The sequence below is a fragment of the Microcebus murinus genome, chromosome 5 (assembly GCF_040939455.1).
Source record: "Microcebus murinus isolate Inina chromosome 5, M.murinus_Inina_mat1.0, whole genome shotgun sequence".
Taxonomy (NCBI): domain Eukaryota; kingdom Metazoa; phylum Chordata; class Mammalia; order Primates; family Cheirogaleidae; genus Microcebus; species Microcebus murinus.
In genome coordinates this window covers 67,926,596-67,944,370 of record NC_134108.1, presented here as the reverse complement: position 1 = coordinate 67,944,370, position 17,775 = coordinate 67,926,596, and the positions used below count along the sequence as shown (strand labels likewise).

The window sequence follows — 17,775 nt, the reverse complement described above, 5'->3', positions numbered from 1 at the left end:
GATGATTGTGAAGTTTGTTTTGATGAGACAATGGAGAATACAGGCCTGAGGTCTGTTGAACCGGTTTCTCACCATTGCAGTACACTCTCTTCTCAACCTCTTGATATTTTTCATCGTTCTTAACCTCCTAACTTTTCTTGAATCATAAAACTCTTTGAGAACTTGTTGAAACCATGACCCTCTCTACCAAAAAAAAAAAAAAAGGAGCCCGTATAAACAAAAATCAGAATAGTGTCAGGGCCACACAGCCTTCACTTATGCGCCTCTGGTTGAAAATCTCCACTTTTAAGAGAAAGATACTTTTCCTTAAACAAACAAAACCAAAAAACATTAACTGCCCTACCTGCTGTATTATATTTTTTCTCTCTTTATGAGATTTTTTTTTCTTACAACAACTGCTATCATTTCTTGAGTGCTAACATTATTCCAGGTTCTTTCCCAAGGGTTTTCTGTACATTAAATTATTTAAACACCGCAAGAACCACATGATTGGCAGGTATCATTGTACAGATGAGAAAAATGAGGCTCATGGAGTTTAAGTAACTTTCCCAAGATCACATAGCCAGTAAGGCTGTTGGTGTCCAACGTGTAGGGCTTGGTCACTTCACACTATTTATATGTGTTTTTTTCTAGCATATTTAACTTGTAGGGTTAGATTAGCATGTTATTTGAAAAAGTCTTATACTGATTTCTTAGGGCTGCTGTAACAAATTAACAAAAACTAGGTGGTTTAAAACAACAGAAATATATTTTTTTCATAGCTCTGGAGGTCAGAAGTCTAAAATAAAAGCTACAGGAAAGCCATGTTTCCTCTGGAAACTCTAAGGGAAAATCTGTTCCCTGCCTCTTCCAGCTTCTGGCAACTGTTGGCATTCCTTGGCTGGTAGCCACACCTCTCTCTTCCTCTCTTACGTTCTCTCTCTCTCTCCCTCCTCTATCTTCTCATTTCCTTCTGTTTCTGCGTTATCTCCCTTTGCCTCTCTCTTATCAGGACACTGGTAAAGGCATTCAAGGCCCACCCAGGTAATCTCATCTCAAAATCCTTAACTTGATCACATCTGCAAAAATGCTTTGTCTTAATAGGTTCCAGAGATCAGGACTTGATATATTCAAGTGGCCATTATTCAACCTACTTCAAGTTTTCTTTATAAGAAGGAGCCAGGATTGTATGATAATACATCTCAACAGATTTTCACTGGGTGAATGGCAACACCTCAAAAATACTGAGAGTAGATTAATGTTAACTTTGAGAGAAGTTTTCACAGCAGTGAATCTGAACTGTGGCTGGGCACTGTTCTAAGTACTAGGAATAAAGTAGCAAATGAGACAGATTAAAAAGACTCAGAAATTTCACATCTGGAAATCTTCTCTGGAGAAATTATATGCAATACAAAACAATTTTATACTAAAATAACTCCAGTGTTATTTATAATGGTGCAAACTTGAAAACATGCTAAATAATAATAGGAATATTTCAGTAAATTATGACACATTCACTCAACTGCAGATTATATAGCTATTAAAAACAGTTCAGGCCGGGCACGGTGGCTCACGCCTGTAATCCTAGCACTTTGGGAGGCCGAGGCGGGCGGATTGCTCAAGGTCAGGAGTTCGAAACCAGCCTGAGCGAGACCCCGTCTCTACCAAAAATAGAAATAAATTAATTGACCAACTAAAAATATATATGCAAAAAATTAGCCAGGCATGGTGGCACATGCCTGTAGTCCCAGCTACTCGGGAGGCGGAGGCAGTAGGATCGCTGAGCCCCGGAGATTGAGGTTGCTGTGAGCCAGGCTGATGCCACGGCACTCACTCTAGCCTGGGCAACAAAGTGAGACTGTCTCAAAAAAAAAAAACAGTTCATAAGTTGTGAAAAATGTCTGTATTGTAATGTCGAGTGTAAAAAATAACATAAGGTACAAGAAGAATGCAAAACAACCAAGAATCAACACATAGAATGAGTCATTACATAAACATGTTAAGAATATAATCTTTTATTAATAGAATTATGGGTGGTGGTTTTTTTCCCCTCAAATTTTTATAAAGAGACTGTATTATTTTTAGAATGTAAAATATCCTAATAAATGATTTTACACCTAGACATTTAATATTAAAATGACTAGCCAAATCTTTATGCTTTTAATATTGTAGGTGTGTATCTAGTAATTGCTGAAGCCAGAATTGCTTCTATGTGCAGTCTCACCTCACTATACCTGTCAAACCATCTCAATTATCCACTCAAACTGTCATTCCTCTCATGGATTGGTTTTAAATAGAACACAACTCTAGCATGAGACTGTGATTTAAGAGAGGATATACAATATTTTGATGATTTGTCTAAAAACATATTTCTTTTTCAAAGTTTTTGCCTCTCAGTGAAGAATTTAAATTGGATAGTCTGTTTCTGAAGTCTGATAGAATCTTGACCTTAGAATATTTATTGGTAATATTTATTAATTCACAAAATAGTTATTAGCATATACTATATGTCAGGCATTAGTATAGGAGCTGGGGATAGACAGATGAATAAGACTAGGTCCCTGCCCCCACCACAAGCCCACACTATAGTAAAGGGAAACAGACATGAGCAGCAACAGGTGATGTAGATGTTAGGGGCGCTATGGTAGAAGTCTGCTGAGGGTGCAGCGGGCACCCAAATGAGAAAGTGACCAATTGTAAGAGGGTGGGAGGTTTGGTTGGGAAAGTCTTTACTGAACAGGATGACATTTGAGCTATGTTTTAAAGAGCACAGATGGCAAAGTAAATGATCCAATTAAAGGAAGTTCTGAAAGCACAGAACATTTAAAGGTGAGAGTCATTTGGAAGTAAGTTTGAGTTCAGGTGCAGCAGGGGTGAGGGAAGTATGCAAGAGAACTTTGTACAATGATGTAGCTATTCTATATCTTTGTTGTCCAATACAATAGCCACTAGCCACATTTGGCTAGTGCAACCAAAGAATTGGTTTTGAATTTCATTTAATTTTAACTACTTTAAATTTATTTATTTTAAATTTCAAGATATTAAGGGAATACAAATGTTTTAGATTACATGGATCACTTCTGTAATGCTTGGGGCCTGGCTAAAGGTGTGTCCATCACCCAAATAGTGTTCATAGTACCTGTTAGGTAGGTTTTTGCTCCTTTTCTCCTCCTCTCTTTCCCCTGATTGATTTCCACTGACTTTTACTTCCCTCTATGCTAATCAGTTAGTTCCAATTTAATAGTGAGTACATGCGGTGTTTGTTTTTCCATTCTTGGGACACTTCACTTAGGAGAATGGTCTCCAGTTCCATCCACATTGTTGCAAAAGGTATTAATTCATCTTTTTTATGGCTGAGTAGTCTCCATGGTATACATATACCACATTTTATTAATCCACTCATGAATCAATGAGCACTTGGATTAATTCCACATCTTTGCAATTGTAAATTGTGCTGCAATAAACATTTGAGTACAGGTGTCTTTTTGTTGAAAAGACTTTTTTCCTTTGGGTAAATACCCAATAGTGAGATTCTGGATCGAATGGTAGGTGTACTTTTAGTTCTTTGAGGAATCTTCCCCTTTCCTCCAAAATTGTAATTTCCTTCTGAAATCATCCTAACCCTTCAGTAAAGACATTAAAGACATCTAAACATTTTTCTCCTGCCCCCTTTTTTATGATCCGTTCACTCCTATACTTCCCTCTCTAACCCAAATAGTCTACTATGACTATTACATCCAGGCTCTGTTCTTAAGTGCTGGAAACTCCTGCAAGACATGTCCCATGCCTTCAAGGAGCAATGTGTCTAGTGAGGCAGACAGATAAGAAAATGGACTTCCATAGAATAATGAGAGCTTTGTCAGGTGAAAGTCGTGGGGGAACAGGAGAATGGAGAGTTACTGCTTAAAGAGTATGGAATTTCCTTTGGAGGCAGTGAAAATGTTTTGGAATGAGGTATAAGTGTAGAATCCTAAACTCAGTATTACAGATCAGAGAAAGTTTCACAGTGTAGCTAGCTTCTGTAGACACAGGAGAATTAACCAGGTGAAGAAGAAAAGGAGCATTCTAATAGAGAAAATAACCTCAGTGCAAAGGTGTGGAGGCCGGAGAACATTGGAAGTTAATTCAAAATGGTCAGAGAATGGAAAGTGCGTGGGCTGAGGGGAAAAGAAGGTGGTTGTGAAAGCTGAGGTTGAACGGGTGAGCTGAGATCTGATCATGAAGGACCTTGCATGCCAAGGAATTTTACTCCAGAAGCCATTGAGAAGCCTTCATAAGGTATTAAACAGGGAAATGACATGATCAGATTTATATTTTTGACATAGGAAAGAATTGGAGGAATATCAGACTAGAGGCAGGGAGCTCAACTAGCTTGCTGTTCCAGTAATCGAGGCAAGAAAAGATAGTTGCGGCCGGGTGCGGTGGCTCACGCCTGTAATCCTAGCACTCTGGGAGGCCGAGGCGGGCGGATTGCTCGAAGTCAGGAGTTCGAAACCAGCCTGAGCAAGAGCGAGATCCCATCTCTACTATAAATAGAAAGAAATTAATTGGCCAACTAATATATATAGAAAAAATTAGCCAGGCATGGTGGCACATGCCTGCAGTCCCGGCTACTCGGGAGGCTGAGGGAGCAGGATTGCTTAAGCCCAGGAGTTTGAGGTTGCTGTGAGCTAGGCTGATGCCACGGCACTCATTCTAGCCTGGGCAAAAAAGCAAGACTCTGTCTAAAAAAAAAAAAGAAAAGAAAAGATAGTTGCTTTAATGAATGCAGAAGTGGGAATGGAAAAAGTGAACTGGTTCAAGAGACATCAATGAAGACTTGATCATTCATTAAGGATTGGGGAGATGGGTGTGGGAGTGAGTGGGCAAAAGATAGGGAGAAATTCACCTTTAAGGAAAGCCACACAGAAACATTTTTCACATATACAAAATAAACAAATAGGGCATATCAGAGTTCATTTTGGGGACCAGCCAATATATTGCTGATATGTTGTCCCTCACTCTCTAAAGTTGAGAATCACTGCCAGGGATGCTATAAATAGCAAAGATTTTTATGCTTTGGATCATGTTGTCCTCATTAGGCGTGTATGAAATTGAACCTGGTTTATAATTCTAAGAAAGACCACTATTGCCCCCACTGTTTTAGAGGTTTGGATATGTTTACAATAGAATTCACTGATTCATCTTTTTTCATTTTGTGTTCTTAAAATTTTGTAGAAGGGGAAAATAAATAAAATCCTTTTATACTATGACTTATTTATTCTTGAGTTTTTGGGTTGATTCATTTCCTAGTATTCTGGGAATGCTCTAAGCAAATAATATTCTGCACATTTGTTTGCAATTTGAGAAAAATCACTCATTAGAAAAAAAAATGTCGTTATTTAATGCTCTGCTTCTAAGGTCTGTTTAATCCTGTTTCACACTTCCAAGTCTGAAGGTGGGCCTCAGGAACATTACTAAGGAACAAAAACCTCATTATCCCAACCCCAGACACGAATGGGTCCTTTTTATGTGCTTCTTGAATGAGTTTTCTCTTTCGGTATCTTGGGGCATCTTGTTACAGACTTCATTTGAAAAGACGCGAAATAAAACCAATACTTTTTTTTTTGTTTTTTTAAAACTAGACATTTTTACAAGAACTCCATTTGCACCCCTCAAGTTTTCTCATCCAAACCTCCTTATATGTTTCCACATAAGCAAGTTAACATCCTTGTTTAAGAAACCTTGTGTTTGACAATCTTAACCACTGAGGTGTAGTGAATATGCCTTTCTCTGCCTGAGATTCGGGTCCTTCTATTTTTTCTTTGTTTTTAAAGGTCTTCCCGCCCATCTTTTGGAGAAAGACTCTCAAGATAGGACCCTATCCCACTTCCCCCGCCGCGGCCCCGCCTCCCCCGCCGCGGCCCCGCCTCCCCCGCCGCGGCCCCGCCTCCCCCACCGAGGCCCCGCCTCCCCTACCGCGGCCCCGCCCCTTCCGCCGCGGCCCCGCCCCTCGGTCCTGAGCGTTCGATCTCCATGGTTACGCGGCAGTTGCTGAGAACGCCCCACTGCCCTAAAGGCCACAGTGAGGGCCTCAGGACAGAGTCGGATAGATACTGCTCTTCCTCTCGATTCCAGCCAAGGTCAGTCCACTGTGGCTCCGCGCCCTTGAACCAGAATTGTGTCTCGCCAGGCGGCGAGCCGAGCCTGGGCCGCTGGAGGACCCTGTCCGGCCTCGCCGAGACTTGACTCTCAGACACTAGCACTCCTGCTACGCCGCCGCTGAGCGGAAACAGCGGGCAGTTCCGGCCAGAGGCGCCCCGGTCCGCAGGTCAGCCCTCTAACGTGCACTGCGTGGGCGCCTGAGCCTTCCCGCCTCTGCTGGGCCACGCTCGCACCCCCAGATCTAGCGGTTGGCATGTGGGCTCTGGGAGAGGGCACCGGCGAGCGTCCTTAGCAACGTCGAGCTTCTGGCTCCGCAGCGCGCATGCGCACACAGGCCACGGGGCGGGGGGGGCGTTGCTTGAAGTGTCGTGTAAGAAGCGCTTCCTTTACGCTACGCACTATTCTAACTACTAATTATGTAGAACTCGCGTAGCCTTCACCACAGCTCTGGGAAGAGGTAGTGATAGTAACCATTATTTTTCAGGTGAGGAAACTGCCTCGTTAAAGAGGCGAAGCAAGTGCCAAGGTCGCACAGGTTCACAGTGGTGGCGTCACGATGGAAGCCAAGCAATCTGATTTTAGTGGACAAAATGCCAAATGCTACTTTACGCTGAACGCTGATAATACGGAGAATTAACTTGATCTATCTGGTGTTACCTTTGTTATACTCTACATGCCAGGTTCCCCTGTGCTCAGTTACTGATACTCATAAAAATCAGGAGACTCCACTAAAACCTACCACTTTTTCCTGGTTTATAGTAAATGGAATTAATAGCCAGAAGTTCGTTTTTTTCCACGGTGCATAACTCTCATAATATGTTTTGACTTTTTGCATTTATGTTTTCATCAAGAGTGAACTCCTACTTGAATGTGCAGAAAACAATTTAGATGAACTGAGCATGAATTGTTCTTCAGGATTCTGTTGCAGTTATGAAAGGTCATTTAGGGAATGTGGAGGAATCAGCATTTCCCCTTTAAAGCTGTTCTCTGTTGCATACACAGATAGGGGGTTGGATTTCTCATTTATTCTACCTCCCCTCCAATACTGCTTAGCCTTTTTTTTCAATTTAAAAATATCATGGTATAAATATACTTTTGGTGCCCACCATCAAGTGGGAAATGTTTCAGTCATTGGAAGTCCCAATTGCTCTGTCATCAATAAAGTCCTTCATTTTTAAAAATAAAAAAATAATGAAAACCAGAAGGGTCCTAGATAGTAATAATTAAATATTAATACGTTAATAGATAATATGACTCTTTACAGAGATTATAGTAGCTAAATCTAAAGAGGAAAAATAATGTGTAAATGCAATTTTTAAAAAACCAATCATTGTTTTATTTAGCCAGAATGCCTCCCACTCAGGCAGAAAGTGTTATAAAGAATATCATTCAAGAAATAGTACAAGAATGTGCAACTCATGGAGAGGTTATTTCTGAAACTCTGATTGCTTTTATGGTAAGAATGGATATTTTTATGAATTACTGCTTTATTAAAAATTTTTTATGTGGTGCCCATTTTCCCCTTAAGATTCTATGATGCTTTCCTAGATGTTTTTCAGTTGAAAACGCTGACATCATACAAGTTTGTGAAAAATAGTTTTTAAAAGTTTATAGAGCATGTCAGTGCTAGATTTATAGAGACTGATGTAGAAGATCTTGATGAGTTTTAGAAATATCAATAATGTTCTCCTGTGTAGGAATTTTTTTAATATGCATTTTGTTCGTTGTTGTAAAAATTGCTCTTTGCTGTGGTTTCTCTGTTCTTGCTTTTGGTTAACAATACACAATAAAAATACAATAAAATATACCACAGTTTCCCAATCTAAAGTCTAGCCATAGCTTTCAGCCTATGTCTCCATAACTTTTCTAGCACCATATTCAAGTTTGATGTTTATTGCTTTCTTTCTTCAACCTCTAACGAAGGTGCTGATGATTTGGTTAATAAGAAAAATAGCTGAAAAATCAACCCCTGAGTAATCAAGAGGTAGTTATTTAAAAAATGGAAACATTAAACTAATTTTTTAATAATATCAAATCAAATTACTTAATGAACTCTTTCCCTACTCTTAGGTGAAAGCTGTTGTCCTGGATCCAAGTAATGGCTTTAACATGGATAGAACCCTCGTAAAAAGTGATGTGCAGAAACTTGTTAAGGTGATGATCCAATAATCCTCAAATTTGCAATTCTTTATTCTGAATTCAGTATTTGTGTTAGTCATTTGCCTTCAAGAGCAAGAAACAAAAGCCCACGAAATGGTGGTACAAACAAATGAGATATTTATTTTTCTCATACAACAAAATCTGCAGATACATAGGCTGTTCTTTTTGCCTTCTTGGGCCACCATCCTTGGCATATGACTTCCATCTCATCGTCACAAGACTTGACCTCCAGGCAAAAAGAAGGGGGAAAGGCAAAGTGTGCCGATTGGGTCTATCACTTTCTACCCTGAAAATAATAGTTTTACCAGAATCCCTCCAATCTACTTACATTTATTGACCAGAATGATATTATAAGTGACCCTGGGACATTGATTTTTTTTTCTTTCCTAGAAAAACAAACCTTTGCTCTAATCCATACTGGGGATCTGTTAGGAAGGAAGGAAAGGCATGGATACTGAGCAGGTTGTAGCGTCTGCCATAGTATTTTAGTGATACCTTATTATTCTTTTATATTGAGAATGTTATTAACTGGTTTGTCATATATTATAAAGTTAAATAGTACTAAATAACATGTATTATATTAAGATTCATGTAATCAATTCCATATAATTTATATTTTTCAATTCTAAAGGAAAAGGTACAACAAAGCAAAATGATTCATAGTTATAAATCAAGTAGATGTTCCTGAAAACCAGTTTTAAGAACTAAAGAAGGCAATAACTTTAGACATCTTTAATGTGGTTCATATGTTCTAATTTTGACTCACTGAATTTAATCTTATTAAATCTTTTTTTTTCCTTATTTTTTTCACACGTGCATCAGGAATATTATTAAATCTTAATAACGTATTAATCTGTAGGGTTTTTTTTTAAGAGATAGGGCTAGAGTGTAATGGTGTGATCATAGCTCACTGTAACCTCCAACTCTTGGTCTCAAGCAATCCTCCTTCCTCAACCTCTTGAGTAGCTGGGGCCATAGGCATAAGCCACCACGCCTGGCTAATTTAAAAAAAAAACGATTTTTATTTTGTAGCTGATCTCAAACTTCTGGCCTCGAGCAATCCTTCCAGAGTGCTGGGGTTGTGGGTGTGAGCCACTGTGAATGTTTATATTTCCTAAAAATTCAGTGTTATTATTTTTTTTCTCCTGGACTTAATGAATTTAATTCCCTCCTTCGCATAAAGGAATTGAAGCATCCTTTCCCAAATTTGTATTTTGACATTTTGTGGGCTCGTGAAAATGGCAGGGAGAAGTTTTATCACTCCCAGCCTGGACAGGGGAATATGTTGTCAGGATGTTTCTATAGTGGAAATTTCCTGATTCCACAGGATACCCTAGAGCTAGGTCTTTCTGGACTGATTTAAAATGTGATATAAAGCCTGTTCTTAGCAATAGGGAAAATGACTGTGACAGTCAGAAATGTTATTGGAAAGCCATGGAAGGGAATCAAGGAAGGGCAGAAAATAAGATTTTCTCTTTCTGTGGCTCAAGAAGAGTTTTTCTCCCCCACTGTCACTCAACTAAGTTGGAAAGAATCAAGCTCAATATACTTTTAATATGACAGGCATATAAACTATACATGTATTAACATAATTCAAGTGATGACAAAAATTGTTCCTTTTTTTCCTCAACTAAAAATCATGTGGATGAGCTAATTTTTTTTAAGGTCTGCTTTTAGAACAGTACTTCTCTACCTGTAGGGATCCAGGTGCACAGGCTTCCACAATGACAGAGTGTCCAATCATCAGTCTTGCAGTCTCCTCTCCCTCCTCCCAGGAAAGCAGGGCTGGCGCACAGGGAGATGGGTTGAGAGTGATGCCGCCATGTGCCTGCCAGTTGCAGTATATAAAGCCTAAGGGGTGAGAAGTGAAGGAAGTGGGGTGGGGAGAAGACAGAAAGAAAGAAAAATTCAGGTTGATTATTTAATCTAAAGAGGCAAGACTGAGGCGAGGAATGAGCCACTGTTGGGAGGAAGGGATGGGAGAAAATAGATCGGACAAAAAAATTTTGAAATATATAGTAGAGCCAGAGAAATTTTATGATGAGAGGAAGCTAGCTGCAGCAGCTTTTTATAAAATCACATGACCTCCAGCATCAGAAAGGAGTGGTGTTTTTCATGGCTCAAATAAATAGTAATGAGGAACTCTAGAAGAGTTCTAGAGTGGAGTATAGGCTTTGTGCAACATATATTCACATTTAGACTGCTCAGACTAATCAAAACATCAGGTTTCTTGCCTTCACTTACTAGATTATTAGTCACCTGGGTATGGTAATATGGTTAACTAAAGGGAAATGAGGCCAGGTGTGGTGGCTCATGCCTGTAATCCTAGCACTCTGGGAGGCCGAGGAGGGCGGATCACTCCAGGTCAGGAGTTCAAAACCAGCTTGAGCAAGAGTGAGACCCCCCGTCTCTACTAAAAATAGAAAGAAATTAATTGGACAACTAATATATATAGAAAAAATTAGCCGGGTATGGTGGCGCATGCCTGTAGTCCCAGCCACCCGGGAGGCTGAGGCAGAAGGACTGCTTGAGCCCAGGAGTTTGAGGTTGCTGGGAGCTAGGCTGACGCCATGGCACTCACTCTAGCCTGGGCAACAAAGAGAGACTCTGTCTCAAAAAATAAAAAATAAATAAAGGGAAATAACTTATTACTTTTTTTTTTTTTGAGTTAAGATCAGGTTCTGTTGCCCAGGCTGGAATGCAGTGGCGGGATCATAGCTCACTGTAACATCAAACTTCTGGGCTCAAGGGACCCTCCTGCCTCAGCCTCCTGAGTTACTGGGACTACGGAGGCACATCACCACACCTAGCTAATTTTTCTTATTTTTAGTAAAGATGGGATCTTGTTATCTTGCCCACACTGGTGTTGAGCTCCTGGTCTCAAGCAATACTCCCGCCTTGGCCTCTCAAAGTGCTGGGTTTACAGACGTGAGCCATTGCATCCAGCCCAACTTATCACTTAATAAATGTTGTTGATTGGATAAAATATAAAGCCTGATGTTCTCAAGGAGAAAAAAATAATGAAAGGGGTTATTAGTGGATAAATATCAGGAACTATTTCTTTGATGTTCCCTTTATTTTTTAAAATAACTTTAGAGAATTCTTGAGTGTTTTAGAAAATGTAACTAGAAGCATTCATGGGCCATTCTTTTCTAGCTTTGTGTGACTCGGCTATTGGATAGTAAAAATCCATCCCTGGACACCATTAAGATGCAAGTCTACTTTGATTTGAATTTTACACGTCGAGGTAACATACATCTACCTATTTTAATACTTTTCCAGAAAGATTTCATATTGTATTTCAGATAGAAGGGCTTCATTTGGTTGACAACTTGTTTGGTGAATTTAACAATTTTTTATGTCAATCTTTTGGAAGATTTTGAAAGAAAACAAACTCTTTTGTTTTCTAACTTTAAAGAATGTAATAATGTTGGAAAGGCTAAATGGGAAAAACACCAATAGCTTCATGAATATTAATAGTCAATTGAAATTATTATGCTTGTAATAATTATCATTTCCAAATCTATTGTGTTTTTAACCTTAATGGCACTAAAACATAATAATTAGAAACTAAAACAACCAGCCTATTGAAGTTGAAAGTTTTTAATTCGTAGATTTTTTTTGTTCTTGGTTTATATTATCTCATAATACTTACCTAAATTATATAACTACCCCAAAATGGAATGAATGATGGGAAATTTAAGTTTAGAATATATTTCATTATGTAAATAATTTAATGCACACATTAAAGACAAGTTGGAAACAAGAGAAAAAGAAAAATAAATTCCTTTATATACGGCCCCTACCCCTACTATAATGCAGTCATCATTAACAATTTGGTGATATTCTTTGTCTTTTTTCTCCGTGTATTAGCATTTCAGTTATGCTATATATGTAAAATGATATATATTTTTTGGTTAATAATAAAATTTTAAAGCAATGAAATAGTCATGGAATTGATGATATTTAATTTCTTTTTTTTAATTTGTAAAATGTTCTCAGTTGCTCTTGTGGTAAGATTATAGGTATGAACTGTGCATGATTGCTATTAATTATTGTATAGTTGTAATAGTAATATGGAGTGTCTTATTGAATCAGTTGCAGGAATTATACTGCTAGTAAAGTTAGTCTCCTGCCACAATTAAGCCTATACCTCAGCATGTCACAGAAAGAGAGGAGAGGGATACATTTCTTGAGGCAACATCATATTATCAGTAATGCTATTCAGAGGAAATTTATCTAGAACCAAAATAGAAATGCAAATAATTGAAGAGGAATACCTACACCACATATATATTTATACTACTATATATATGCTTACATATAGTATACTACATGGGCTTACATACAGTATAAATATATATTACACATGTATATTCACATATATTATATATACATATGTATGTTGTAGAAATAGTCTTTTCTACTTTCTGCTTGACTGGAAGGTTTTCGCCCTTCCTGATATATACTGTTTGGATTGGCTGTCTAAAGTCTGAGGTGTTTTGACAAAGTAGTCCATTGAAATCACTGTAATACAAATCTTTCCCACTGGCTTCAGGTTACTTGCTGGCCACTGTTTTTTACTTCATTATTTTATCTTCCGAAAGTACTTGTTTTCATGCAGTAGAATTACCACACTTAAGCCAGTTTTTCTCTGGTCCTTATGTGAGAAAATTTCTAAATATCCAATATATGGAACATTGTTATTTGCCAATTTTAGATGAGTTTCTTGAAGAACATCACCGGGTCCTAGATTCTAGAATAAGCTCTGTCAGCAGAGAAATTACAGATAACAGAGCATGTACTAAGGAAGAGTTAGAAAGCCTCTACCGGAAGATTGTCAGCTTTGTGTTACTGCGCTCCGGCCTGGGATCCCCGACAGACATCAAGATTGTCAGAGAAGCAACAGGTAAAAGACATAAACAATTTCCATTCCATAGGTAAAAATATATGATCATATACAGTATGATGATCCTATATGATCATGTATTTTATTAAATATGTTAAATTAGAAATGTTAAAGATTGTAGTTCCCATTTTATCTGGAAAAACAAAACAAGACAAAACAAAAACCACAAGAGGTTAAAACTTACCCAGACTCCTTTTACACTGTGTGTCGATTCTAAAATGCAAGTAACACTTCTAGAAGGTGAAATATTGCTAATTTTCTTAGAGCTGCACATTTCTAAGGACCCATTACACCTCATTAGAGAAACATTGGTAATACGACTGAGAGCTCCAGGCTGCTTGAGTAAATGGGACAGCTGGAAAGGGATATTTCATACTGGTGAAAGGCCTTGAGTGTGTCACCTAAAATGGATGATGGAAAAGGACACTTTTATCCTCAGGAAATACTTGCCCAGTTTCATACTTTAACATGAGGAATAGGCAAGATGTCCAGCCTTCTTATGGCTTTCTCTCATAATTATTTTAAAGTGTCGATTTTTCTACTCAGAGCCCTAAGTAGAAAGCTTATTTGAATGCCCACTGTGAAAAAAAATTACTGATAGATACTTAACTATTAAAAATGGACACGGGTCAATGACATTATTTTCAGTAGCTCAGCTTTGATGTATGATACATTTTGCTATGTATTTTGTAATCCAGTATCAGAAATTTAAAGAATCATATGTTACCCTAGAAAGACAAGTTCTTTAACTTTCTGTTGAAAAAAAGAAAGAGACTTGTACTTTAAGTTCTCATATCTTAAGATATCATTTTGTATCCTTTTTTGTGGTTTTTTTTAGCTGCCCTACAGAGTGTTTTTCCTCAGGCTGAGCTTGGGACATTTCTAACTCTCTCTAAAAAGGACAAAGAACGCCAGCTGAAAGAACTTGCCATGATTGTTACTGGAATTCGTTTATTTAACAAAGACTGTGGAAAAGGAGGAGAAGGCATTGATGACTGTGGGTATACCATTAGATTAACTAAAGGTTATATATGTTTGAAATCCAGCTTGCACAGTGAAGAAAATAATAACACACCACTGGCATTCTGAGATTTAAGATTTACAATTTTGATTCTTCCTTAGGAATAACTGCTATTTGTAATGTGTAGTAAATTTTACTTTTGCAGGGGCAAGATTTTAAATTTTGAAGCTAGTATGAGAAAGTGACTCAGTAAAAGGAATGAGGGGGTTTTCCCAGAGGCTAGTCTCCCCAATTCAGTGAGGCTTTGCATTTTTTACTCCAAGTCAAATTACCAAATGGAGTAAAATTCAGTGATTTAAAAAATAAAAATCACCCTGAAATGAAAACAGTTGCTGGTACAAATGTCTAAATTCAGCAGCATCTACTATGTTGTTATATAGTTAATGCATTCTTTATCCATAAGTTTGAAATACTTATGAAATATTTAATTAAGGATCTACCAGTAGAAGTGACTTCCTTATGAATTTGATACTCCTGTAGGCCACTGATAAAAGTGTTAATGTCTTTCACCAGATCAATAATCTAGTCTAATTGGGTATTTTTTTTTTTCATTTTAAAAGCTGTTCTAAAAAGTCAATTCTCATTTTCATAAATTTCCTTCCCTTGCTAGATAGACTATTCTGTTATTTTTCAGCAGCCACACGAGTTTCTTAAGAAGCCATGCTTTTTTTTTTTTTTTTTCCAAATAGAAAAGAAGATACACAGAAGGAGGGAGAGGGGATAGTGGCTTTTATAGAAGCACATGAGCAACAACATGTAATACCAAAGTCTACCTATTTTTTAAACTATTCTATATTTTATTGGCAAGAGCTAATCTGCTCTAACTTTTGGTTATCATTCTGACAATGTCTGTTTGGAAGGTTTTGTTTGGATTCTTGTCTTCATGGTGTGGGACCCATGAACACATGCCTCATTATTATTAGTTTGATTGGGGGAAAAAACCTTAAAATGTGACTACTTTCTAGGCTTTTTCTCCTTAATTCCTTTCTTAGACTCTTTTATGTCTGCCTTTTTATACCATTAATAACAGTGCCAGCTATTCTACATGAAGCAGTCCCAGCCACCACTCAGCATATTGATTTCCAACTTGAGACTGCCCAGAACCTGGCATACCGCTACACAGCCATCCTTGAGAAAGCAGCAAAGAGCCCACTCATGAGTATTGATCTTAAGCCATATATGTTAAAAGAAGCACTATATAATGTGCGACAATACGAGGTCTTCCTTCACATCATTTTGGTGAGTTAATTTCAGAAGATCTGGCCTTTTCCATATAATGCAATCTCTTTAAATATTGTGTGGCTAAACCAGGTAGAACCAACTCTCTAAATAAGGAGGCAACCTCAATAACTGCTCAGTTTATATTGCATTGGTGGGGCCAGGAATTAAAATACAAACAGGAAAGTTGGGTTTTGATTTCAATGAAAATATACTGGTAGAAATTGATTTTATAGTTCTTTCTTTCTTTTTTTTTTTTTTGAGACAGTCTTACTTTGTTGCCCGGGCTAGAGTGCCATGGCGTCTGCCTAGCTCACAGCAACCTCAAACTCCTGGGCTCATCCTCCCAAGTAGCTGGTACTACAGGCATGCGCCACCATGCCCGGCTAATTTTTTCTATATATTTTTAGTTGGGCAATTAATTTCTTTCTATTTTTAGTAGAGACGGGGTCTCCTTCTTGCTCAAGCTGGTTTCAAACTCCTGACCTTGAGTGATCCTCCCGCCTTGACGTCCCAGAGTGCAAGGATTATAGGCATAAAGCCACCGTTCCCGGCCATATAGTTATTTATTTCTTTGGTAGCTGATAGGGTGATTATCAGTGGAACTGCCTTTTGTATAAATGAATACTAATTTCTTGAGGGATAGAATAGAATGTGTTCTGACCCCTCTTTTTAACTTGTATCTTAATGGCGTGATACTACTTTTGCATGCAGTTGGTCTGTCCTCTCTCCTTACCTAACTATAGAGAATAAAGAGATAAACATCCTGATGACATGACTTCTTTGTAACAAACTAGGGGTTGCCCTCACAACTAGCCTACTATCTAATTGCCTTCTGAAGGAAGGACTTTAAATCAGCTATTCAAAACCAAATCGTCCTTTTGGGTAGATGTTCCTTTAACATTGACTTGTGATTATCAGCGTTATGTAACTAGTCAGGTACTAAGAGGATTTTATAATCAATTTATTTTGAAATGCACATGGATCCACAGGAGTAGAGCCTCACATTCCCTTTTGTCATCTGCATTCAGAGAGGATATTATGAAAAAAAACCTTGGGAAAGTGTCCCACACATACTGTAAGGATATTGCAAAATATGTCATTTATTATGTATTATCTTCTCACAGCTTCCAGTTGTGAATCATATTAAACCAACTAACTTAGTCTTAAATTCTCATTGGCATTCCAGCTCTCCCAGCTGGAGAGAGACAGTGAGTAGAATGTAGAAGTGTTGAGTGTGGGCTCTGCAGCCAGACTGCTGGGTTCTAATCCTGGCTTTGCAACTACTAAATCATCTGTGTCTCTAAGGAAGTTACTTAACTTCACTGTGCTTTGGTTTCCATGTCTCTAAAATGGGGTGATTTGTGGTCTCCACTATGAAAATAAGGTAGAACAACAGTGTCTGGCACTCACTAAATTGATGATGATGATGATGTTTATGATTACCATCATCATCATCATTGTTAGGGCCTTACCTGAACAGCTCTGATTTCATTTTGGTAGAGGAAAAAGCTGAAGAGCTTTTATTTTTCCAAACAATATCTCATCTCCAAGCTCCTTGCTGTTCATGTTATTGAGAGGGTTAACTTTCTTGTCTTAGTACTCTTCATGGCTACTTCATACTGACTTTAGGCAGAGTCAGGATGAGTTTTCTTGGCTTTCTCTTTGCTGCTCAAAGAGACTTTCTTTTTGTTGTTTTGTTTTTTAACTATCTAAAACTTCCCCATCTGTCTTAGTGACAGTTAAGGTTGATTATTACAGAATGGATATTGATTTAATCAATATTAGCTCTAGGTTATAAAATATGTCAATTTATATTTAGCCAAGACTTTTTCCTATGTTGAAATCTATGAATGTTCTTTCTAAAGTCAAATTATTTTGATTTAAAAAATTCTGTCTTGCCAAAGTCACATTCACTTTGTGTAAACATTGAAAAATCCAATTATAGCCTGGGTAAGATAGTGAGTTATTTTATTTTGTTTTGTTCAGGCTTTTATGTGCTTTAGTGAACAAATTCAAATATTTGAGAAAATAAAAGGGAGCAGTGATTACAGTCTTGACAGTCTTAGTGGAGAAAACAAAATTCCATCCTCTGTGAGCTTTTGAATTGCAAGCCAGTCACCAAAGGCACTTATTCTTATTATGCAAATAAAAGTTGTGTTGGACAGAACATTTCTTAAAACCTGTAAATCAAGACTTCTTTTCCCCCAAGCTATGCTTGCAGGGCTCATTTACAGATGAGGCAACACAGGGCTTCTTGATATTTCCTAATAATGCAAGTAAAAATCAGTTAGATGGAATTTGTACTTATTTTATTCTATTTCATTTTATCTTATTATTTTCA

The 17,775-nt window shown here is 37.8% G+C and overlaps 1 protein-coding gene across 5 annotated transcripts in view; it reads left to right on the top strand.

Annotated features, from left to right (window-relative positions):
- Positions 1-5,982: 5,982 nt before the first annotated feature.
- Positions 5,983-17,775, top strand: part of CFAP206 (cilia and flagella associated protein 206) — a 40,562-nt gene continuing 28,769 nt past the window's right edge. For 2 of the 5 annotated variants that reach the window (XM_012750968.3, XM_076003123.1), the window contains exons 1-7: positions 5,983-6,101; positions 7,471-7,579; positions 8,194-8,277; positions 11,440-11,530; positions 13,004-13,192; positions 14,031-14,189; positions 15,244-15,452. In XM_012750968.3, the coding sequence (XP_012606422.2) occupies positions 5,995-6,101; positions 7,471-7,579; positions 8,194-8,277; positions 11,440-11,530; positions 13,004-13,192; positions 14,031-14,189; positions 15,244-15,452 (948 nt within the window). In that variant the 5' untranslated portion in view covers positions 5,983-5,994. Of the gene's footprint in view, positions 6,290-7,466; positions 7,580-8,193; positions 8,278-11,439; positions 11,531-13,003; positions 13,193-14,030; positions 14,190-15,243; positions 15,453-17,775 lie in introns of all 5 variants that reach the window. The other 3 variants (XM_012750969.2, XM_012750971.3, XM_012750970.3) reach the window with 3 other exon arrangements.